The sequence below is a fragment of the Protopterus annectens genome, chromosome 3.part0 (genome assembly GCF_019279795.1).
Source record: "Protopterus annectens isolate FY-2018-M chromosome 3.part0, PAN1.0, whole genome shotgun sequence".
NCBI lineage: Eukaryota > Metazoa > Chordata > Ceratodontiformes > Protopteridae > Protopterus > Protopterus annectens.
The window spans coordinates 635394011-635416706 of NC_056731.1; the positions used below are offsets into that span (position 1 = coordinate 635394011).

The 22696-nt window shown below is 45.7% G+C and overlaps 1 protein-coding gene across 1 annotated transcript in view; it reads left to right on the forward strand.

The window, feature by feature from the left end:
* LOC122796501 (anillin-like) overlaps positions 1-22696 on the forward strand; it is a gene marked incomplete at its 5' end in the record, with an annotated part of 1089678 nt that overhangs the window by 204327 nt on the left and 862655 nt on the right. Inside the window, 1 exon segment of the mRNA XM_044065033.1 lies at positions 8269-8419. Within this exon segment, the coding sequence (XP_043920968.1) occupies positions 8269-8419 (151 nt within the window).

Consider the following 22696-nt stretch of genomic DNA (forward strand, 5'->3'; position numbering starts at 1 on the left):
TGTATTATCTCAGATCGTTTTTTGCCGCGGCTGAAGTAGCTATCCTTTGAAGAGCTCCTGGCTTTGGTGAGATCGTTTACTTATTAAAGTCCTTTTTTCTCTAGCGTTTTTGTGAAGTTGTAGATAGTGTACGTGTTTGTAGGCCCCTGGGTTTATTTTCGGTGGTTTAGTTTTCTCGTAGTTAGTTGTTCCTCTGTGTGACACCCCCCCTTCTTAGTGTTTGGGTGTGAGTGAGTTTAAAATGGCTGAAGGTCCCAAAGCCGTTTTTTCGAAGTGTACTGAGTGTGGCCATAAGCTTTCACCTGCTGATGGCCACACTCAGTGCGTTTTATGCCTGGGGGTGGCCCATTTATTTATAGCCTGCCAATTTTGCGCGGCCTTTAACCCCCAGGCCATTGGGGACAGGAATAAGCTGATCCTGGCGGGAAAGCTGCCCCAGGAATCGGCTTCTTCCTCTCCCACTCAGGCTGCTTCAGCAGCCCCGGTGTCTTCTGCACCCCTTGCTCAGCCCGGGACTCAACCTCCCTCTTTGGGTTCGAGCACGGGTGACGCTGGTGCCTCTTCCTCCAGATAGAAGAGGCACAAGGATAAGGAAGGGCACAAATCCCATAAAAGGCGGGCTGAGACTCGACCCTCAGCCCCGCCATCTAAACTGACTCTCCCTCGAGGGTCTCTGGATCCTCCCCCTCTCAGCTCCGTTCGCCCAGCTTTTCGCCGGAGCCAGAGGAGGAGGACCGGTCTCCCTCGAGGTCGTCGAGGCGGCCCTCCCGGATTGCCTCGATGACTTCCTCTAGATCGACCAGAAGCCTCACCGAAGCGGATATGGATCGGATGATGCGTCGATTCATACAGACCCAAATGCAGATGTGGGGTGCTCTTGCCTCCCCCCCCCCCTCTGGGAGGGAGCGCGGCCCCCATTTTTGCTCTGATCACTCCTTCTCCGACTCATTTTCGGGTCTGAGTCGTCTGATCTGGGCCCTTTCGGAGCCGGGGATTTGTCGGCATTGATAGCGCTGGTCTCTTTGCCGACTATACCCTCGAGCGTGTCGGATCAGAGTTCTCTGGGCCGAGGGCTGAGCGTCGGATCCGGGGGAGTTGGTGTGTCTTCGGCGCTGCTGGGTTCGGAGCGTACCTCTCTCTCGGCGCCGACTGCATCGGCCCCGACCCCGATTCCTACCTCGAAGCCGAGGAGGATGCTTTTGGAGCCTGGCGAGAGTAGTTCTCCTTCGGCTTTTGAGGTAGTGGAGAGGGTACTGTCGAGGTCCTCCAGGTCCCTGGTCCAGGCTTCGGATCCTCCCGTACCCCCCCCCCCTGCATGTGGGTCTATCCTTCATCATCTGACCATGGGGACAGCCTGCTCAAGCCCTCCAGCTAGTTCCCTTGGAGAAACAAGAACCCATGGACGAGCCCTCTTCGGATAGCCCCACCGAGGAGGTCCCTCGTAAACGTAGGTGTAAAAGGAGGCACCTGGACTCCCCTGAGTCCGTTACCACCGACATGGATTTAGATGAAGGGGAAGGTTCCCCAAGGTCACCCCTCGACATCATGGAAATGAGTGTATTAGATGGGGGGTGGTCTGCCCAAAAACCTTCCGTGGATGAATCAGTGTTCCTGGAGGCGTTTGAGGCAGGCCCATCTACCTCCTGGGTGTCCCTTCCGGCTGACCCCCTGGTAGACTTAGTTACTACCAGGGCGTGGAAGGAGCTCGACACCGTGGAGCCAATTCCTAGGCATCCTGGTAAAGTCCTTAGCCCCCCTACAGATGGGCAGTCTTGGGCCAAGGGAACTCCTGTTGATGCCATGTTGGTGGCGGCTGCCACCAAGAAAGAACTCGCACAGGAGAGTTCTTCGGTCCACCCGCCAGATAAGGAATCTCTAGCACTGGACCGCATTGGGAAGCGGATGTTTGCTTCAGCGACCTTCTCGATAAGGGCGCTGAACTATATGGCACATACCATCAGGCTACAGTGAGACTTGATTAAGGAATACGCTGCAGCCCCCGGAGTCCATGTCGGTCGGAGACGAGAATGTTTTTTCGACTCGGATGGCCATTCTAAAATCCATTTCTAACACGTCCATGCAGCTTCTCTCCCATGCAATGGAGGGAGCTGCTAGGGCCAGCGGAGCCGGGGTCGTCTTGCGACGTCACGCCTGGCTCAGTCTTTGCGACTTCGTGGATCCCTTCAAGGCGTCCTTTGCGAACGCGCCCTTTGGATCTTCGCTTTTCGGCAAGACCGTTCGCGATACGCTGGTCCAAAGTGAAAAGGACGGGAAGACGCTGTCTGCCGTCGGAGTCCGCTTCTCTAATCCCCAACGATCCTTTTCTAGGAATCAGAGGGGACAAAAGAAGCTGTGGTTCCACAAGTCTCAGCAATCCCATCCAGCTTCGGACCCCTCGTCCTGTAGAGGCAGAGGAGGACAAGGTGGACACCGGCCCAGAGGCAGAGGGGGACCGCGTAACTTCGGGTCTACAGAACCTTTCTCGGACAGACCCGCGCAGCAGCCCTGAGGGCTTGCCTGACTGTCCCTCTCTAGAGGCAGTCGGGGGGCGGTTGACTGAGCACCTGTCAAATTGGGAGTCCTTACGACAGATCGATGGGTGCTCCGTATCATATCCAGAGGTTATTCCATCCCCTTCATAAACCTTTCCCCCAAGATCAGACGCCTCCCCGATGTACCACCCGATCAGAGGGAGGCAGCGGCTTTAGAAGTATCGAAGTTGCTAGAAAAAAGAGCCATCCAGCCCGTCCCCCCAGATCAGTCCGGATTGGGTTATTACTCCAGGTTCTTTTTGGTGCCAAAGAAAACGGGGGACCTAAGACCCATCTTAGACCTTTCCGCTCTGAACCTATTCATTCCCAAGGAAAAATTCTGGATGGTCACCCTCCAATCAATTCTCCCCCTTCTGCGGGAGAATGACTGGATGTGTTCTATAGACCTCAAGGATGCGTACTACCACATTTTGATGGACAGACGATCCAGAAGGTTTCTCCGCTTCCGGCTGGGGGCCAGTCAATATCAGTTCAGGGTTCTTCCGTTCGGCCTCACCTCAGCCCCCAGGGTGTTCACCAAAGTCATGGCAGTGGTTGCAGCCCACCTGAGACTTCAGGGCATTCAGGTCTTCCCGTACCTAGGCGACTGGCTCCTTACCACCGCCAACAGGCATCAACTCTGTGTGGCAAGAGATTACGCTCTGACTCTTGCCCACAACTTAGGCATCTCAGTAAATCTGCAGAAATCCTCTCTGTGCCCCGTTCAGACCCTGGAATTCATAGGGGCCAGGTTGGATACCCGTATCTCTCGAGCTACCCTAACTTCAAACAGGCTGAGCAGCTTGTCATATCGGGTATTAGCCCTTCTTCAGAGTCCTGCCCCACCGGCGGAGTTATTCTTGAGGTCACTAGGGTCTATGGCGGCAGCGATCGGTCTCTCCCTTCACACACGCCTGCGAATGAGGATATTGCAGTGGACCTTGCAAGTTCAGTGGTCCCTATCACTCCACCCGTTGAACACTCCGATACCACTGAGCAGAGTTTGGAAGGACTCCCTTCTTTGGTGGCTCCACGCGCGGGAACTCGGAGAAGGGAGGCCCTTTGTGATCCCCCCCCCACCCCAACCACATTGACCACGGATGCTTCTCACCTCGGGTGGGGGGTGGGGGGGCATTGTTCAGGCAGATCCGTCCAAGGCACGTGGACATCCCTAGAGACCGCTTTGCATATCAGTGTCCTAGAGATGAGGGCGGTGCTTTTGACGTTGCAAGCTCTCCATGACCTTCTCCCTCTGGGGACTATTGCAATCCAGACGGACAATATGTCAGTAGTCTGGTATATAAACAAACCGGGAGGTCTTATCCCCTTTGTCGAGAGGCTATGAGAGTTTGGGAATGGGCGATATCCACCAACCTGTTTCTGGTAGCAATGCACATTCTGGGTTGGTCCAACATATTAGCGGACAAACTGAGTCGAGTACTTCTCACTCCGTACGAGTGGTCTCTCAGTCCATCTGTTGCGGAGCAGATCTTCCGCAAATGGGGTTGGCCTCGCTGCGATCTTTTTTGCTTCTCCATTAAACACAAAATGCAGCGAGTTCTTCGCAATACTTCCCCCCAAAGGGAAGAATCCCAGAGACGTTCTCTTTCATGCTTGGCCTCCCGGTCTCCTTTATGCTTATCCCCCCCTCCCGCTTATGATAAAGTTCATACAGAAAGCCTGTCGGTTGGGGAGCAGAGTTATCCTCATAGCCCCATTCTGGCCTCGACAGATCTGGTTCCCTTATCTGCGGTCTCGCAGTGTGGCTCCTCCATGGATTCTGGATCCCATTCCTGACCTGATCTCGCATCCTGTGGGTTGCCAAACCCCTAACCTGGTGAACCTCAAGCTTACGACTTGGTTGATCTAGTTCCAATGATGGCTAGGACTCCCGGTATCTCTTCTCCTGTTAAGGCCATACTGGTCGCGGCTCATAAGCCGTCTACCAGAAAACTTTACAATAGTAAATGGAAACGTTTCTCCATCTGGGCTAAAGACAAGGGCCTGGACCCATTTACAGTTCCTATTCCGACTATTGGACTTCCTGTCACTGATTTTTCGGAAGGGAGCAAGTGCTTCTACGGTTAAGGTGCAGTTGGCAGCCATCTCCCATTTTCATGTAGGTGATGGCTTAGGGTCCTTGGCATCTACAAAATTATGCAAAACTTTCTTGCGGGGCATCTTTCTTTTGAAGCCGCCTGTGAAAACTGTGGTGCCTCCATGGGATTTGACCTTAGTCTTACAAGCCCTGACAAGTCCACCCTTTGAGTCTGCGGCCTCGGTTCCGTTAAAGTTCTTGTCGTGAAAAACTGCCTTCTTAGTGGCTATTACTTCGGCCAAGAGGGTTTCAGAACTTCAAGCACTGTGTATGAAACCCCCTTACCTTATTTTTCACAAGGATAGTGTGTCCCTCAGGACTAACCCGTCTTTCTTACCTAAGGTGGCTTCAGAGTCAAATATTAATCAATCAATAAATTTACCAGTGTTCTTCCCAAATTTTCTGAACAAAGGGGAATACAAGTTGCACAAACTGGATGTACACAGACAACTACGTTTCTACTTGCACAGAAATAAAGATTTTCGCAAGTCGGACCAGTTGTATGTATCCTTTGCAAAATCAGCTATGGGTAAAGCCATTTCCAAAGTGACCGTAGCAAATTGGATCTGTCGGTGCATAATTCACGGCTACATATAGTCAGGCAAACCAGCCCCTATTGGAATTCACGCTCATTCTACAAGGTCTGTGGCCACCTCAGCAGCCTTTTGGTCCCGGGTTCCCTTGGACGACATATGTTCAGCAGCTACTTGGTCCTCTTCTTATACATTCATTTCTCATTATAAACTAGATATGATTTTGAGAGGCAGGGCTTCTTTTGGCTCCGCTGTGTTTCGGAATATCCTTCCGTTAAGGCCACCCAGGTTTTTCTTGAGTAGCTGGGGACTCTGACCCACAGGTTGCAGAGCAAATGAAGTAACTACTTCAGATAAAGAAGTTATGTACTCAACATAACGTTCCATCTGAGTAGGTACTTCATTTGTCTGCAACAGACCCCCCCCCCCTGCCATCCCCCGAACCTTTTCTGGATTTTCTGGTCACCTGTAAGTTTCTTGTCAGGAGATTAGATATGGTGTATTCCTCTCTCGAGGTTATTAGTTGGGTGATGAGGCAAAAAAGTCGATCTGAGGTAATACAGCAGGTAGCAGAGGATTATGGGTAGGGGGAGGAGCTAGGAGCTCGGATCTTGTAGCTTGGAAAGCTGCCGGCTCGGATCCGATACCCACAGGTTGCAGACAAATGAAGTACCTACTCAGATGGAACGTTATGGTGAGTACATAACTTCTTTTTTACCCAATTTCAGGTCATCTGTGTATAGACTGTAGAACACATCAGATGAGTTAGATCTGAATGATGCAATCTTAAGGGGCTAGGACAGAGCCCTGTGGGACCCCCTGACTGTAAGAATTTCACCTGTCCAGTTGCTGTATACTTGCCATGTCCTGTTTGTAAGCCATGCAGCTGTCCATCTTATCAAGGGAACATTGATACCTAGTTCTACTTTGATTAGTGTTTCATGTATGACCCTGTCAAATGCTGAAGTTAAATCTATATAAATTACATCACCACACATTTTTTCATTCATAGTTGCTGTTATATTATAGAGCATCATGTTACAGGTGGTAATAGATCTATTTTCAACATATGCATACTGATATATGGTTTCAAGTCTCAACCTTTCCAGTTCTAGCAATAACTTTATATTGGCTTCTCCATTATTTTCCCACAACATGCAAGTAGACTTAAAGGTTTATATGACTTTGGGTTTGTCATACTCCCTTTTCCCTTGGACAGGTTTAATAAGCATATGTCTCCAATCTTGAGGAATCTCCCTGTGTCTATATGACCTGGTTAAAAACAGATATAATGGTAGTTGTTGCTGAAGTGTTCTCAGGTCATTATTACTAATTCTGTCTTCTTGTGCTTTGTTTGGATCCAGTTTGAGCAGTTCTTTTTCAATATAATCTGATTCCAGTATCTGAGGTTACCTGGATGTCACTAGGGTGACTTATCACCCCCTTTGCGGAGCCAAACTGTTTTGCATAAGATGTAAGTATATTTACAATCTGTTGTCTCTAAGAAAAACTGTGTGTAGGTTCTAAAAATTAATCGGTTTGTATGTACTCCTACCACATCTTGTGTACCTATAAAAATGTTTACTATTATGCTCAATATCTTCATATAAATTTCTTCAAATTTATCTTGATCTCATCTCACACTATGCTTAATTTGTTTGCCCAGCTTGTTTCAGTTTTCAAAGTTGTATCTCGACCTCTCTTCCAGTTTGTATTTGTCTCTCACCTTAATCGGGTATCTTGCTCCTATGGAAATGTATCCCCCTGACATTATATCCCTAGATCCTGATGTTAAGCATTTTTTTTTTTTTTTGCACTGTTTCTTTTTCAAAACTTTCCACATTCCATCTGTAGTTGTATGCAATACACGCTTGGCATCCTTTCAATGAGCAGAGTAGAACAGTTTATCAGTTTATTTCTGTAGGGCATGGCATGTTACCTCCTCCTTAGGTCCGCTTACTGCCATCTTACTGCTTAAGCACTCCCTCCTCACAGTATGAATGGTACTGCAGTAGTGAACATACTGTCAATAACTGTAGGTGTTCAAGTAGAGGGCTCACTGCTGTAGTATGGGATCCCTTACTTTGATGACTCCACTGCTGTTGTAGAGAGGCTGATAAAGCTAGACACCCTCTTTTCCTAGCTCCACTTTCTTCTCCTTGGGGTGGAATTAACTTAGACCCTTGTTGACTTCAGCCATCCCCAAAAATGTTGGAAACGGTACAGACTTTTCTCTCCTTTATACAGTAATGCACTTTGTGCCCTTTCTGGTATGAGGTAGACTGGCAACATCCAGGGGATGTCCAGAATTCTGGAAGTTGCTCTAAATGGTTGGGTATCTGCTTGCACAGTAGTTTCCTACATGTTGGGCATGATACTGTTGCCAGTATCCTTCTATTCAAACATCTTGGTTATTCTGGGTATGCTTGCACAACTGTACTTTTAAGGTTAAATTATAATGACAAATTTATCCTGAGAGCAGTAATAAATGTGCATGTGGCTTGCTACATTTCTTAAGAGACATACTGTTTTAAAATGACAGAAGGTTAGAGTTTGTGCTGGCCTAACTGATCGGTTCAGTTAGGAATCCAAGTGCTGTAGGATGCTGGGAGGAAGGGTATGAAAGATGGTGGCCAACTCTTGTTTGCTGATGCCAGGTAGTGGGTGGGTGCACTAGCCTGATTCTTTCACAAGAGTTGCATGAAAAGACCAAGAATCTCAGTTCTTCAGGAAGGACTTGAAACCCGGACCAGCGAAGGAGTACTTACACTGTAGGTAAGCATTTCTGGTGTGCAGAAATGTGCATCTGATTTGGGATTTGACATGTGGGGGGGCATTAAAGTGAACTTTGGGGGGGTTACACAGGGCTGTGTAGGAGCAGGACCATAATAGAAAATACTTTGGGTCCTGCAAGGGGACTACCTCCTTGCCATAGCTAATTAATTTCCCTTCAGTTATCTTTGGATGCCAGGAGTTGGGTGGGGAGAACGAGTGGGACATTTGCTTGATGGTGATTGATTATCTTGGATAGAAGCCAAAAACAGGATTTACACATTGTTGAAGTAGCTATACTAAATGTTTAAATGTTTATTTTTATTTAATCTAGGAAGTTCATGTTATGGAAAAGACATGTTCTGAACAAAGCCTATCAGATAAATCGGTGATTCAAGCAGGTTGTACCTCGCCTGGCACTGCAAAGCTAAATGTGAAGGAGCCTGAAAGTTCATTTGGGAAATCCCTTCACTCTCAGCCTTCAGGTAAGAAGCACCATGCATGTTTTTGTACAGTGCTTTATATGCAAAACTTTACTCAAAAGAAGGCAGTAAAATGAAGACATTTGAATGAGTTTATTCTGACAAAAAATACTGATTTTGTTTATGGAAAAGTTTTAGCTTTTTTCCCTACCATTTAGTGGATTACAGTTGCAAATACCTTACAAAAAGATTATAAGGCCTAAAAATGTCCTACATGGACCGACCCGTATTCCTGTCACTGCACTCTGTATCCTCTACATATTGCTAAGAGGCGATATGTGTCTGGCGTACAAGGCACCCCCTACCCAGTACTGATGGATTTATGGCATATCAGCAAGTTGAGCTATATCAAAATACTAGGTCTAAGGAATCTAAATCTTTTCTAAAGCATCAAAAGAACAGCTTGGATGAAGAGGTGTATTTCGCAGAGGATACTGCTATTATGAAACAGACTCTCAGTCCACATAAAAACTGCCCTCTGTATAACTAATGGACAGATGCAGCTCCTAAATGCTTTATCCCATACATGGGTCCCCTTAAATTATCTATGGTATGATCCGAGTTATTCTCATTAGATGTAGTATAATTATCTACCGTAGGAAAATGGATAGGCTTAAAATGGCTCGCAAGGGCAGCTAGGTAGTACATGCCTATGAACCTATAGATAAATGAATATGTAATGGGTATGATATTTTTTCACTGTTGTAGAAATGACAGCATATCGATGTCTGGCTTGACTTCAGAACGTTGCCATAGTCAGGCAGACATCCTTATACCTGGACTTCAACGTGTTTATGGTATAGCTGGGCTCTTATCCAATCCAGCTTAAGTTTTCTTGCTGCAGTACGAGTAATCTGGTATTTTGATGCGGTATTGAGCACTGTCAATCCCTTAATTCAGTCTGGCTTGTACAGAGAAGTACCTCACTGGGGAAACGTTCTCATAAGATTTAGATTTGATATTGTAGATTAGAGTTGATATTGTAGATTAGAGTTGATTTGATATTGTAGATTAGATTTGATATTATAAATTAGATATAGATATCTACATATGTAGATGTACAGATTCGATATAGATATGTAGATGTAATAAATATTATGATCTCCTTGCTTGTAGCATGAGTTTTCAGGTATCGGGAAGAAATATCAATTTCTAAAGGTAATAACTGCATTATTTGTAGGTAGCAGATCCTACAAAAATAGTGGAGCATATCATCTCCTGTATCCCTCCTGGTATGTTCAACCAGAAGACCACTGGACAAAGAACAAAATCTTTCCAGGACTCTGAACCACAAAGGTTAAGCACCATGTCCAGGACTGCCATTGTGTTAGCAAAATTCTCCATTGTGCCCTGCTTAAGAGGGGAAAAATCACTCCAGTGCAGGAAAATGAGTGCACTTTGGAGTACATTTTGCTATAGATGCTACCACAGTTGGTGAATTGGTGTGTATGCTGCCTTTGCTCAAAACACAACTACACCGCTGTGAGATCTGCCCAAGGTTCAGTCAACAAAGTAAGAAAGCCCTCATTACACGAGTACAAGAGGATAAGTGACTAGCAGACCTAGTCAAGATGTCCACCTTGACTCAAGAGATGCAGCAGTAGGGACCTGCGAATGTCTTGTATTAACAAACAAAAAAAAAAGCCAGGAAGAAACTCTTCTCAAAAAGAGAAGAGAGGGGAGATGCATGATGTTCCTAGAGTCTCTCTAGTCTGAGATTGTGTCTTTAGAGATGCCTTTGCAGTTGTGGCCCTGTTACCGATCTTTACAGAGGTCCTTGATGCTGCCTCTGTGGAAAACTCTATACTGTTTTTCTTTGGAATACCCTAATAGATGATACTGAGTGGGCAAAATGTGCCCTCAACAGCATTCAAGTATCAGAAATCATTTATTAAGCGTGGAAGAGGATGGCATCCCCACTGTCTTGAGGACTTCCGCATGTGTAATTTAGAGCCCAGGAATTTCCAACTTCCCTTTTAAGGCTGCCGCAGGCATCTACCAACAAACATACAAGGATTCTTGCATCTGAATTTAGGGTGTTGACCACATTTCAGCAACTACCACTAGGTTGGTGTGTCTGTCTACTCATCCACCCGACTTCTCATGGGTAGAGAAAGCGGTCTCAGGATTTTGACATCCTCAGCTCAGAATAATTATCCTCCTATGATTTCCATACTGAAACATAAATCCTATGTATTTCAGATGCAGTAAGCTACATTATGTCATGGCCATGCTCCCCACTTTAATCCTATTATCAGCTATAGCAACATGTCTTCCTGCAAGGCGCACCATTACAGAGCCCACCACTGCACCTGACAACTTAAAAAAAATTACCAAGGGACAGCACCTAAACTTTGTAAGAATCCTTGCTATCTTCAATAATGACACTTTCATTGAGACCCTGAAGCACTGCAGTTGGACTCATCCAAAGCAGCCTTGACTAGATGATTCTGTCTAATAACTCAGTACCACTTTTCTTTAAATTTACAGAACCTCTGTGGTATAAGTGGGTCTAAGTGAGAACTGCTTCCTAGGTAACGTGCACAAACACCCACGGAAAATAATAATAATAATGAAAACTGGGGCTGGTGCTTGTGGCACAAAGACAAAAAACAATTATGAAAGTTAAACAGCTAAGAATTCTTACCAAAATGAAGTTTTAGACTAAATTATTACACAACAGTGCAGTCAACATACTCCAGTAATTCCAGCCAGTTTTGGGCTGCAGGTACCAAGCCCACTCTTAGTCATCTTCCCACCAACACTAATGCCACCATAGCTTACTGGTTCAGTGAGCACTTTATAACTAGTATCTCTCATATCTGCCAACAGAATGCAAACCTACCCTCCCTCACCTCCTGCTACAATACTAATCAGACAAATAACTTTCCATTTGAACCAGTCCCAGTTAGTACAATAAAGAAATAACTGAACAAGATAAAACTCACTACATTAGCAACAGACTTTGTTCCATCATGATCGAGGCCATGAGGAGTGTGCTGACTCCTGAGTCGGCCCCTCGATCAGCCCCTTCGGCTCCTCCCTCCATGGTGCCTGCATCAGTCTCTGCCCACCCTCCTGACTCCAAGCGTGGAGAGCAAACGCTCCAGGTCACCCCATTGGGCGTATCTTCCTCTTTCTAGGCCTTCCCTGATCCTTCGGAGGACCCCCCTCGGAAGAGAAAATGTAAGAGGAAGCATGTTGACTCCCCCGAGTCAGTCACATCTGATACCGACTTGGAGGATTCGGAAGGGTCCCCAAGATCCCCCTTTGAGGATGTCTCCTTTTCAGGCATTCTAGAGATCCTTAAGCAGAGGGGGAACTGGACTGCCCTTAACCCTTCCGAGGACGAGTCTGTCTACCTGGATGCGTTGGCTCTCGCCCTTCCACCTGGGTGTTTCCACCCTTCGACCCGCTGATGGAAGTAGTGGCTCAAAAGGGCATGGTCAGCCCCGGATACAGTGGAACCTACTCCCTGCAGGCCAAATAAATTCATTACAGCCCCGCCCAGCAAGCAATTTTTGACAAAAGGTATCCCCGTTGATGCCATGGTGGTTGCAGCAGCCACGAAGATGGAGCTGGCTGACCCTTCAGTGCCTGTCCATCCACCTAAGAGTCCAGGACAATAGCCAGGTATGGGAAGCGGATGTTTTCCTCAGCGACCTTTGCTATGCGGTCGCTGAATTATCTGTGCCACTTCACCCGTCTCCAAAGGGATCTTCTCAAAGAACTGGGTGATACTCTTCATGATCCATCAGCTGTGGGGTCCCAAGATAAGATTAACTCCCGGCTGTCTACTCTTAACTCAATCGTCAACTCCTCCATGCGGCTCATTTCTTATGCAGCCGATGGGGTGAGTAGGGCCGCAGGTACAGGCGTGGCTTTGAGAAGACATGCCTGAATGCGGTTATGTAACTTTGCTGACCTCTTTAAGGCATTTTTCACTAATACCCCCTTTGATGGTTCGGCTTTGTTTGGACCACAGGTGAAGGATACTCTTACCAGGTGTGAGCAGGAAGGCAAGACTCTCTCTGCCGTGGGAGTCCATTTTTCCACTCCCTCTAGACCATACCCCAAAGGTCAGAAGAGTGGGAAAATGTGGTTTTGGAAACCCCAGGGAGTCGTGCCTGACACACGTGGCGAGTTTCCCCTCCAAGGGAAGAGGAGGGAACAATTATAGACGCCCCCCGAGGGGCAGAGTGGGCCCGCAAAATCAAGGTAGCAGAGGATCTTTCTCTGACAAACCCTTTCAGCACCCTTGAGGGGCTGCCCGACTGTCCACCTTCGGAGGCAGTCAGGGGAAGATTGTCACTATACCCAGAAGCCTGGCAACTCCTTGCACAAGACAGATGGGTACGGTCTATCATATCCGAGAGTTACAAAATTCCCTTTGTCCACACCCCTGTACAAAAACCCAGTCCCTTCCAGATGTTCCACCCGGACTAAGGGAACAAGCAGTGCTAGAAATTTCAAAACTGCTAGAAAAACGGGCCATTCAGCCAGTCACAGCAGACCAGCAAGGATCCGGAATTTACTCTAAGTTCTTTTTGGTACCAAAAAAAAGACAGGGGACTGGAGACCGATTTTGGATGGTCACGCTTCAGTCCATTAATACCCTTCTTGGGTCAGGACAATTGGATGTGCTCCATAGACCTTCAGGATGCGTACTACCATATGAAAATTAACAGGCGCTCCAGAAGGTTTCTCCACTTCTGGCTGGGAGCCAGTCACTATCAATTCAGAGCCCTGCCCTTTGGTCTCACCACAGCCCCCAGGGTGTTCACCAAATGCATGGCAGTGGTCACGGCTCACCTGAGACGGCGAGGATTCCAGGTGTTTCCATATCTCGACGACTGGCTCCTTACTGCTTCCACCAGGCATCAGCTACTGCGAGCCAGGGATTATACCATTCAAACTTGCTCCGAGCTAGGTATCTCAATAAATTTCTATAGGTTCATAGGTTCATACTAGGCTATCTGCCCTAGGGCATTTATAAGCCTAGCCAGAGTATGTTTGGCTTTCGCCACCCATTTTAAATTAATTTTGCTATGCCCTTTTTCGAGGTTAGTATACTGTGCCTCTGTCTAACAGTGACACAGAAGTGATACCCGGGGTAAACCTATGATCTCCCATCCACTCATCAAGATTCCTCTTGAAGAGAGTCAATGAGGGACTATGCCTAACCTGGACTGGGATTTTATTCCATAGTGAAGGGAGCCTCTGGGTTATGAATCTGTCCCTCCAGCATGTCCTATTTATTTCAGTGCTGAGGTTCAAGTCTCGAGCGTAGCTCGATGGGATTTGGATTTTTGAGGTGCAGCATGTCCCTTAATTCCAGGTTGGACATGGCCTTATACGCCAGGCACAGGTCACCTCTGAGCAGGCGGTATGCCACTGAGTAGAGCTGGAGTTTCTTTAACCGGTAGCATATGGCATCTGTTTGAGCCCTTTGATCCTCTTGGTGAGGTACTTTTGGGGTCTTTCCAGTTGCTGCAGGTGTTTGGTAAGGTACATCCCAAAAGGGGCATTGTACTCTATTATGGGCCTGATGAGGGATGAGTAAAGAGGCACGATGACCTCTCCTAATCTAGATGTGAATCCCTTCATGATTAGGTGGGCTATATAAAATGTTTTTCTAACCACTTTGGCCACGTGGTTGTCAAATGAGAGATTGCTATCAACTTGGGTCCCCAGGTCCCTAATGACTTCTGTACTTAATGGATTACCACCTATGTGGTAATTTGTGGGCACTTTGTTTTTGCCAAAGGGGATGACTATACACTTTTTGGCATTTAGCTTGAGACCATGGCTCTGGCACCAGTTGTCTGTTTCTATGAGGCCCTTTTGGAGGATGCTTGTGTCGGCTGGAGAGTCGATTATGGCGCCAATTTGCAGTCATCTGCAAACTTGGTCAGCCACAGTCCTTCCGTGTTGGCCTGTACCTCCGTAAAATATATACCAAACAAGAGAGGTCCCAGGACTGAGCCTTGTGGGACGCCACTTGTAACTGGTTTGGAGTCTGACATGGCTCCAGCAATTCTAACCATGTGGGTTCTGTCCTTGAGCCAGTTTGCAACCCATCTAGTGACATAGGGGTTTATATTTAAGCTGGTGAGCTTATCTATAATGCCTGAGTGGGGTATTGTATCGAAGGCTTTTGAGGTCCAGATAGGCTGTGTGGACCACCTTCCTTCGTCAATGGCCTTGGTGACTGTTTCAAAAAGTCAACCAGGTTTAAGAGGCAGGATCTGCCTTAACAAAGCCAAACTGGGTAGGATCCAGTGTCTTTAGGTCCCAATATCTTTATTTATGAGGTCCATGATGATCCTTTCCATAGCTTTTGCAGACCAAGCTAGTCAGGCTTATGGGGTGATAGTTTCCAGGGTCGTTGAGGCACCACCTTTGTGGAGAGGGACCACTGTTGCTGCACGCCACTCTTTGGGTACATATCCTGTAGTAAGGCTGAGATTGAACAGTAGTTTTATGTTTGGGTTTAGCTCTTCTTGGAGTTCATGTAGGACGCAGCCTGGGACACCGTCTGGTCCCATTGATGCTGTGTTTTTTGCTTTGGAGAGGGCAGCTCTCACCTGAGCATCTGAGATGTCAGGGGGGCAGCACTCTGCTGGGATAGATATTTGCCCTTTTGGTGGGGAGAAGTTTGCGCTGAACCTGTCAGCTAGGATGTTGGCAATGTCTGTGGGATCAGTGTATTTTTTTGTCATTTTGGACTAATTCTGAGCATATCTGGGAATTCCCACCCAGGTTCCTAACATAACTAAAGAAAGCCTTGTGATTATCTTTAGTGTCCTGTGCAATTTTTCTCTCGAAGCTGGCCTTTGACGATTTTATGAGTGCCCTTAGTTTTTTGCTAATACTGATCAGAGATGCCTTCCCTTTTTGGGATTTTATCTATCATGTAGTAGCTTCCTCCTTTATTGTATAGTTTGTTTATGTCTGGGGTCCACCAGACCGGTCGCCTGCCTTTGGAAGATTGGGTCTTGGTTTTATTTGGGATTGTGATGATCCATGCATTCCTGAAGGTGTTCATAGAATGCATTTATAAAGGATTCTGCGGTCTGGGCCGTATTTTCCACAGGCCGGGCTTTGAAGGATTCCACCTCGGTTTTGAGGAGTGTGAAATTTGCTTTAGAGAAGTTTTTCACTGTGGTTTTCTGGGCAGGGGTGGGTCGGGATGTGAATATCCAATGAGATCAGTTTATGGTCTGATTTTACCAGTGAGGGATACACTTCTGGTCTGGAGCATAGAGTCCCCATGTTGGTGATGATCAGGTCCAGTATGTTTTCCCCTCTTGTGGGAGTGGTAACAAGTTGTTCCATAGCATTTGAGTTTATGAATTCTAGGAACCTTTGGGCAAGGGTGTTGGAGCTAGAGTAATGCTCCCAATCTATGTTTGGGTAGTTGAAGTCGCCCAGTATAATGGTGTTTGGAGAGACCTTCATATTTTCCAGTGTTTTCAGGAAAGCCGAGTGGGGTTCCTGGGTTTGGGAGGGTGGTCTGTAGCAGGCTATAAACTGGAAGGCAGTTTTACCCACTGTTAGTTGCACATGGATAGTCTCTGATGCTTCGTGCTTTGCCACCAACCTGGAGGTGTGGGTATCTTTGATGAATATCGATACTCCCTCCTTTTGTGGTTCGGTCCAAGTTTTGGGGCAAAAAGCATGGTATGAGGTATAACCTGGTAGTGCTGGGGTGCTCTCGAGTCCTGAACCAGGTTTCTGTTACTGCACAGATATCGATGTTCTCCATGCTAAGGAGAGTTTCGAGTGCGTGCATCTTGAGGTTTAGACTTCTAGCGTTGAGTAGCATTACTCTTAGTTTCTTATCCCTTGTGATACCTATGGAGGTGGGTTTGTCTTTTGAGCCTTGCCTAAAAGGCACTATGGGGTAGCAAGAGCCTTTGCCAATATCCAAAGCCCAGGGTGACAGGTGCAAGCCGTCCCTAGCAAAGCATCGTGGCTTGTCGTGCATATCATCCCAAGCTGACAGGCATTGGATCCCTTTGAATGACACCAATACTTAAGCCAATTGTTGAAACTGATCATCTTGTCTTCATATTGTGGCATCATTCTTGGTGAGGGTAAGATGCTACTCAAGGTCAGGGTCATACCGGCCTGGGCTACATGCCCAGAGAGCTCCTCTATGTCTCTTTTCATGTAGTCCAGGGAGGTCGTCTCAGGTCATTCACACCAGCATGGACAATGACTGAGTCATATTTGTACTTGCCTTGGAGTGACCTGAGTGCTTCTGTTATGTGGTGGATCCTAGCACTGATAGGCAGCTCACCGTGACCTTCTCCTTGTTCAGCCTGGTGAGCGGGACGTCAGTGTGCCTGATGATAGAGTCACCTATTACAAGTGTATCAGGTGTGTTGTTTAGCCTTAAGGGATGTGACTGTTCGGCACACTGGCTTTGTGAGCTATGTGTTGCATGTGTTTTGTTTTGGGGTAGCGGTTGCTTGGGTGTCTGCTTTGGAGGTCTTTGCTGCTTAGGCAGATTTTTATTTAGAGCCTCCAAGTATGTTTTTGTGTGTTTGTGTTTGGTTTGCTGTCATGGTAGGTCTATGTGAGACTGGAATTGTAGTGAGTGTGGTTTCCTTCTCCTCCTGACTGGTTACGCCAGTACTGAGTTGAGAGAGCTTAGCCTCCAGTTTGGCTATATGGTTGCATCTCTCACATGTGTTGGAATTTGTTGGGAGGAGGAGAGGGTTGTCTGTGTACATTAGGCAGTTGTAACATTGCCTCAAGATTCCCAGGTTCACCAGCTGGACCGGAGAGGAGATTGACAACTGACCTTTGGACATGCTAGAATAGTATTGGGAATTGCTTTATAATTGAAAAAAAGGGCCGATGGGGAACAAGTTACTCAACGGGAGTTTGTGAGGGTGTAGTGCTTTAATTTTTAGTGCTGACTTATATAATTGCTTTAGTGAGCAAGTGCTAGGCTTTAGCATAGGAATAGGGTGTTTATTATGAGAACTAGATTAGTTCCAAGGCTCAAACCCAAATAGCGGGCGCTGCTCGATGAAGCGCTATGCACAAAATCACGCAGCGCGCTACAGCGGGTTTTATACAGGCGGACTTGAAAGAGCTAGAAATTGGCCCAAAACAGCCAACAGACTACCAGATTCCTGTGCTGGGAACACTCCTCCAGGGACAGATAGCCTGCTCCAAGCTCCCCACTGCCACTGGGTTCTCCTGCGTAGGCGTCCTCGGTCGGCCAATTCCAAAGTCTAGGTCCGGCGTCGGTTGTTGTCTTCTTCCGGCAGTGGTATACAAGACACAGCCGCGCCATTTTCTCAGTCTTTTTGCCGTGTGCAAGCAGTTGCAGTCCGGTCGCCAGCTCCTGAAATTACAAAATTTGGAAACCAAGTCTTCTAAAGCTAAGTACCTGTGGAAACTTTTCTTGCCTCAGACCGATGTCAGACAAAGTTAACAATTGTATTTCTTGTGGGAAGCAAATACCGCATAAGGTTTCCATTCTCTGTATACCTTGTTTAGGCCCAGACCACGGTCTCGGCTGTCGCTTGTCTATCAATAAGCTATTGCGTGCGGTTGTTGCCGCAGCTTTTTGGTAAAGCTTTTAATTATAATGTCGCCGAGACTGACTGTGTTTTGTCCAAATAGAGGAAATGCGCACCGGCTAAAAGCTGCATTCGGTTCTTAGGGGTCTGTCCTGACTGATGACACTTCTCTGGCGGTTCTTCTGTAAGAGCCGCAGGTTCTTCGTCCCTACTTGTGTTAGTACTAGCCAGTATGTTGAGCCTCTTAATGTGGACAGGTCCACTTCCACCCATGGTGTTCAGACCTTCTCTCCTTTTCTAAAGGCTTTACTCCAATATATGTCTTCCAAGAGGCCTGTTTCCAGGGCCCATCCAGGCCCATGCCTAAAACAGATGCTAAAATGGCTGAGGATTTATTACTCTTATCAGGGGTTCCACCACTGACAGAGAGACCCGAGTGGGGAAGATTCTCTCTTCTGACCAGGGCTCCATTATTTCAGAACATTCTGATGAACAATTACTCCTTTTGAGATTTGTGCAGAGCAGCCCATGCCTTTATAACTCCTTAGTGGTTCTTTGGAACCTTGCACTTGAGGGAACAGTTCCATTGGGAAGGCCAAGATTTAGATTCCAAGAAAAGGCTTAGGGAATTTCTTTGCTACCTCAGCACAGACCTCTGGCTACCTCTTCTTGGAATTCTTGATGATTTTTAGAGGCTTGCCTTAACCAATCCTGCCTCTGCCCCAGTCAAGCCTGATAGGACTACAGGTTCCAACTCCACCATTTCTTAAAAAAGCATAATGCTGCCCGAAACCATTTCTCAAGGCCAAGGGAATGAAGGCCTTACTGCAGAATCCATTACTTCCAAGAGTATTAGATCCTTAGAAAGGTGGGAAAAAGGTATAACTACCCTAGCCATGAGGGCTTAAATTTGTTCCATATGCTTAAAATCAGCATTTCTGTTCCCAATTAAGAAAATGTCAACCTGAACAACCAGATTTGAAGGAGTTGCAATATGATTCATAGTGCAGAACAAGTGGGAGAACACACCTTGCAATGTGGCTAGATGCTAGAGGCCTCAAGTAGAGCTGCTGTTACAGGTTCATCATTGTTACATGCCTGGCTTAGGAACAACCTTGCCTGATCATGTTAACCTAAATACTAGATGCTCCTTTACAAAAGGATGTATTTGGTACTAATGCTGAGGAGATGATTGGAAATGGAAGAAAATGCTAAATCTATGCAAATGTCAAAGCTTTTCTGCTGGACACCCTTGCAGAAATTGGCCTTCAAAAACTGTCCTTTCCAGCAGAAAGCCCCAAAGAGGTAGTAAGGAAATGAGACAGAGGAATTTCCAAGCCAAGAGCGGCAAAGCCGTGGACACTAGTCAGGAAAGAGCAAACAGATATTATTTGTTTATGTTGCACACGAGGAAATTGCAATAAATATGTAACACAGGCTAGCGACTTGAGTGTGTAGCCTCAACAAGTAAATGCAACAAACAGGACAAACTTTAAAAGTGCAGGTGCAAAACAACTTTAGACAGTTTAAAACAGTTCAAGAAGAGAAATATTTGCAGTTTAGCTAGATCGACAGTCGCCAGGTAGTAGCAGGAAAAACACTTTTATCAGGTTAGCAGTCGCTCTTTAGCCTCTCTGCTGCTAGCACCACTCTGCAGGACCACGAGGAGCTTGGCTGAGTAGTAACAAGCAAAACCTCCAAAGTGGGTTTTATACAGGGGATTTGAAAGAGCTAGAAATTGGCCCAAAATGGCCAATAGACTCCCAAAAAAAAAAAAAAAAAAAAAAAAAAAAAAAAAAAAAAAAAAAAAAAAAAAAAAAAAAAAAAAAAAAAAAAAAAAAAAAAAAAAAAAAAAAAAAAAAAAAAAAAAAAAAAAAAAAAAAAAAAAAAAAAAAAAAAAAAAAAAAAAAAAAAAAAAAAAAAAAAAAAAAAAAAAAAAAAAAAAAAAAAAAAAAAAAAAAAAAAAAAAAAAAAAAAAAAAAAAAAAAAAAAAAAAAAAAAAAAAAATTTTTTTTTTTTTTTTTTTTTTTTTTTTTTTTTTTTTTTTTTTTTTTTTTTTTTTTTTTTTTTTTTTTTTTTTTTTTTTTTTTTTTTTTTTTTTTTTTTTTTTTTTTTTTTTTTTTTTTTTTTTTTTTTTTTTTTTTTTTTTTTTTTTTTTTTTTTTTTTTTTTTTTTTTTTTTTTTTTTTTTTTTTTTTTTTTTTTTTTTTTTTTCTTCATCGTCCCCTTCCTGGGCAAGAGACCCAGTTACTTGCCGGCTTTATCATTCCATTTTCCTTCAAGATTCAGAGAGCAGGTCCATTCCTTCTTACTCCCCAAATTTTCTTGCCTTGCATCCAGGCATTCCATTGGGAAGGGCCTGTTTAGGGTAATTCTGCACCCAGCAAGACCTCTGGCCTTTTACACTTGTGGCGGGTTTCCCAACCATTCCTGCCTTCTGCCCCAGTCAAGCCTGATAGGTACTACAGAGTTCCTAACTCGCACCAATTTCTTTACAAAAGCCATAATGCTGACCCAGAAACTATTTCTCAATGCCCCAAGGGAATGAAGGCCTCTACTGCTAAGAATCCATTACCTTCCGAGAGAGAGTCTAGATCCTTAGAAAGGTGGGGAAAAAAGGGATATACCTCGACCACCCTAGCCATGAGTGCCTTAAATTGTCAGTTCCATATGCTTAAATATCAGCAGTTTCTGTGCTCACAATTAAAGAATAAAATGTCATAACCTGAACAACCAGATTTGAAGGAGTTGCAGGATATGATTCATAGTGCAGAACAAGTGGGTAAACACACCTTACAATGTGGCTATGATGCTCTAGAGGCCTCAAGTAGAGCTGCTGTTACAGGATCAGTCATTCGTAGACATGCCTGGCTTAGGGAACAAACCTTGCCTGATCATGTTAAGGCTAAACTACTAGATGCTCCTTTACAAAAGGATGTATTATTTGGTACTAATGCTGAGGAGATACTACGGAAAATGGAAGAAAAAGCTAAATCTATGCAAACTGTCAAAGCTTTTCTACAGATACAACCACCACGTTTTAGCAGAAATTGGCCTTCAAAAAACTGATCCTTTCCAGCCACGGACAAGCCCCAAAGAGGTAGATACAGGCGCACAAGGGGCAGAGGACAATCTCCAGCACCAAGAGGTGGCGAAGACAGTGCACAACAATACAGGAAACAAACCCAATGACTTTCCCCTTTGCATGCCAAGCAAGGCTCAGGTGGCAGCACCCTTGGGAGGAAAGCTGGCATTATTTTCAAAAAATTGGCATATTGTCACAAAAGACAAATGGATCCTGGACATTATAAACAGAGGCTACAGATTTCATTTTCATGCTCTTCCAAAAATGAGAGGCATGCTGAACTTGCCACACAATCAAAGGGCAGAGGCTCAAGTACAAATTTCAAAGCTCATGGCCATGAAAGCTATTCAAGAGGTACCTATTCACGAACAAGGTCAAGGTTTTTATTCCAGACTATTCCTGGTACCAAGGAAGGGAACCGACTGGAGACCCATTTTGGACTTATCCATCCTAAACACATTCCTACTCCTACCAAAATTCAAGATGCTCACCTTATAAAAACTTCTTCCCATGCTGGGCAAGGAGTCTTGACTGGTAACATTGGACCTCAAGGAGGCATACCTGCATGTCCCAATCAGACAAAGCTGCAGAAGATACCTCAGATTTCTTGCAGGTTCAATCCATTATCAATTCTCTGCATTGCCCTTTGGCTTATCTACTGCGCCCAGAGTATTCACGAAATGCCTGGCATCAGTAATTGCCTACTGCAGACTTCAAGGGATACAAATTTACCCTTATTTGGACGATTGCCTGATCCAAGCGGACAGCAAACACATACTTCTGGAACATCTGGCATATGTAACACGGTTCTTGCATTCTCTGGGATACACAGTCAACAAAGAGAAATCCAGGCTAACACCATCTCAGAAAATAATTTTCCTGGGTGCCAACCTGGACACAAACACCCAGATGGCCTATCTTACGCCAGAAAAACAGGGGCAACTAACTCAGTACTTCAAGCCTCAAGCAAATCAAGTCATCACAACAGACGCCTCAGACTACGCCTGGGGGGCACACATGACAGACAGGTGCATTCAGGGCAAATGGTCCCAAAAGGAAAAGCACCTTCACATCAATCAAAAGGAAATGCTAGCAGTGATAAATGCAATTACAGCTTTCAAGGACCTCCTGCATCCAGGGCAATTATTGATAAGAACAGACAACACCACAGTAATGTGGTACATAAACAAACAAGGAGGAACACATTCATACCCCCTGTGCAGGCTGGCCATGTCACTTTGGAACATGGCTCTGGAATGGCAAATCGAGCTTCAAGCACGGGACCTGCCAGGTTTGGAAAACACGCTGGCAGACAATCTAAGCAGAAATGTGACAGACCCACACGAATGGAAGTTGCATCCTCAAGTGTTTACAAAGATAATCCAAGCGTGGGGAAGGCCAGTCATAGATCTCTTTGCCTCCCACAAGAATCATCAATTGGCAAAATTCTGCTCAAGGACATTTCATCCAAAGGCCTGGAGAGTGGACGCCCTTTCTTTCAGTTGGGCAACAAGGACAGTTTACGCCTTCCCACCTTTACCTCTACTGCCCAAGGTGCTCTTGAAAGCAAGAGCAGACAGACCAAAGATGATACTGATTGCTCCAGACTGGCCAAGACAACAGTGGTACCCACTCCTGAGGAGCCTAATACATT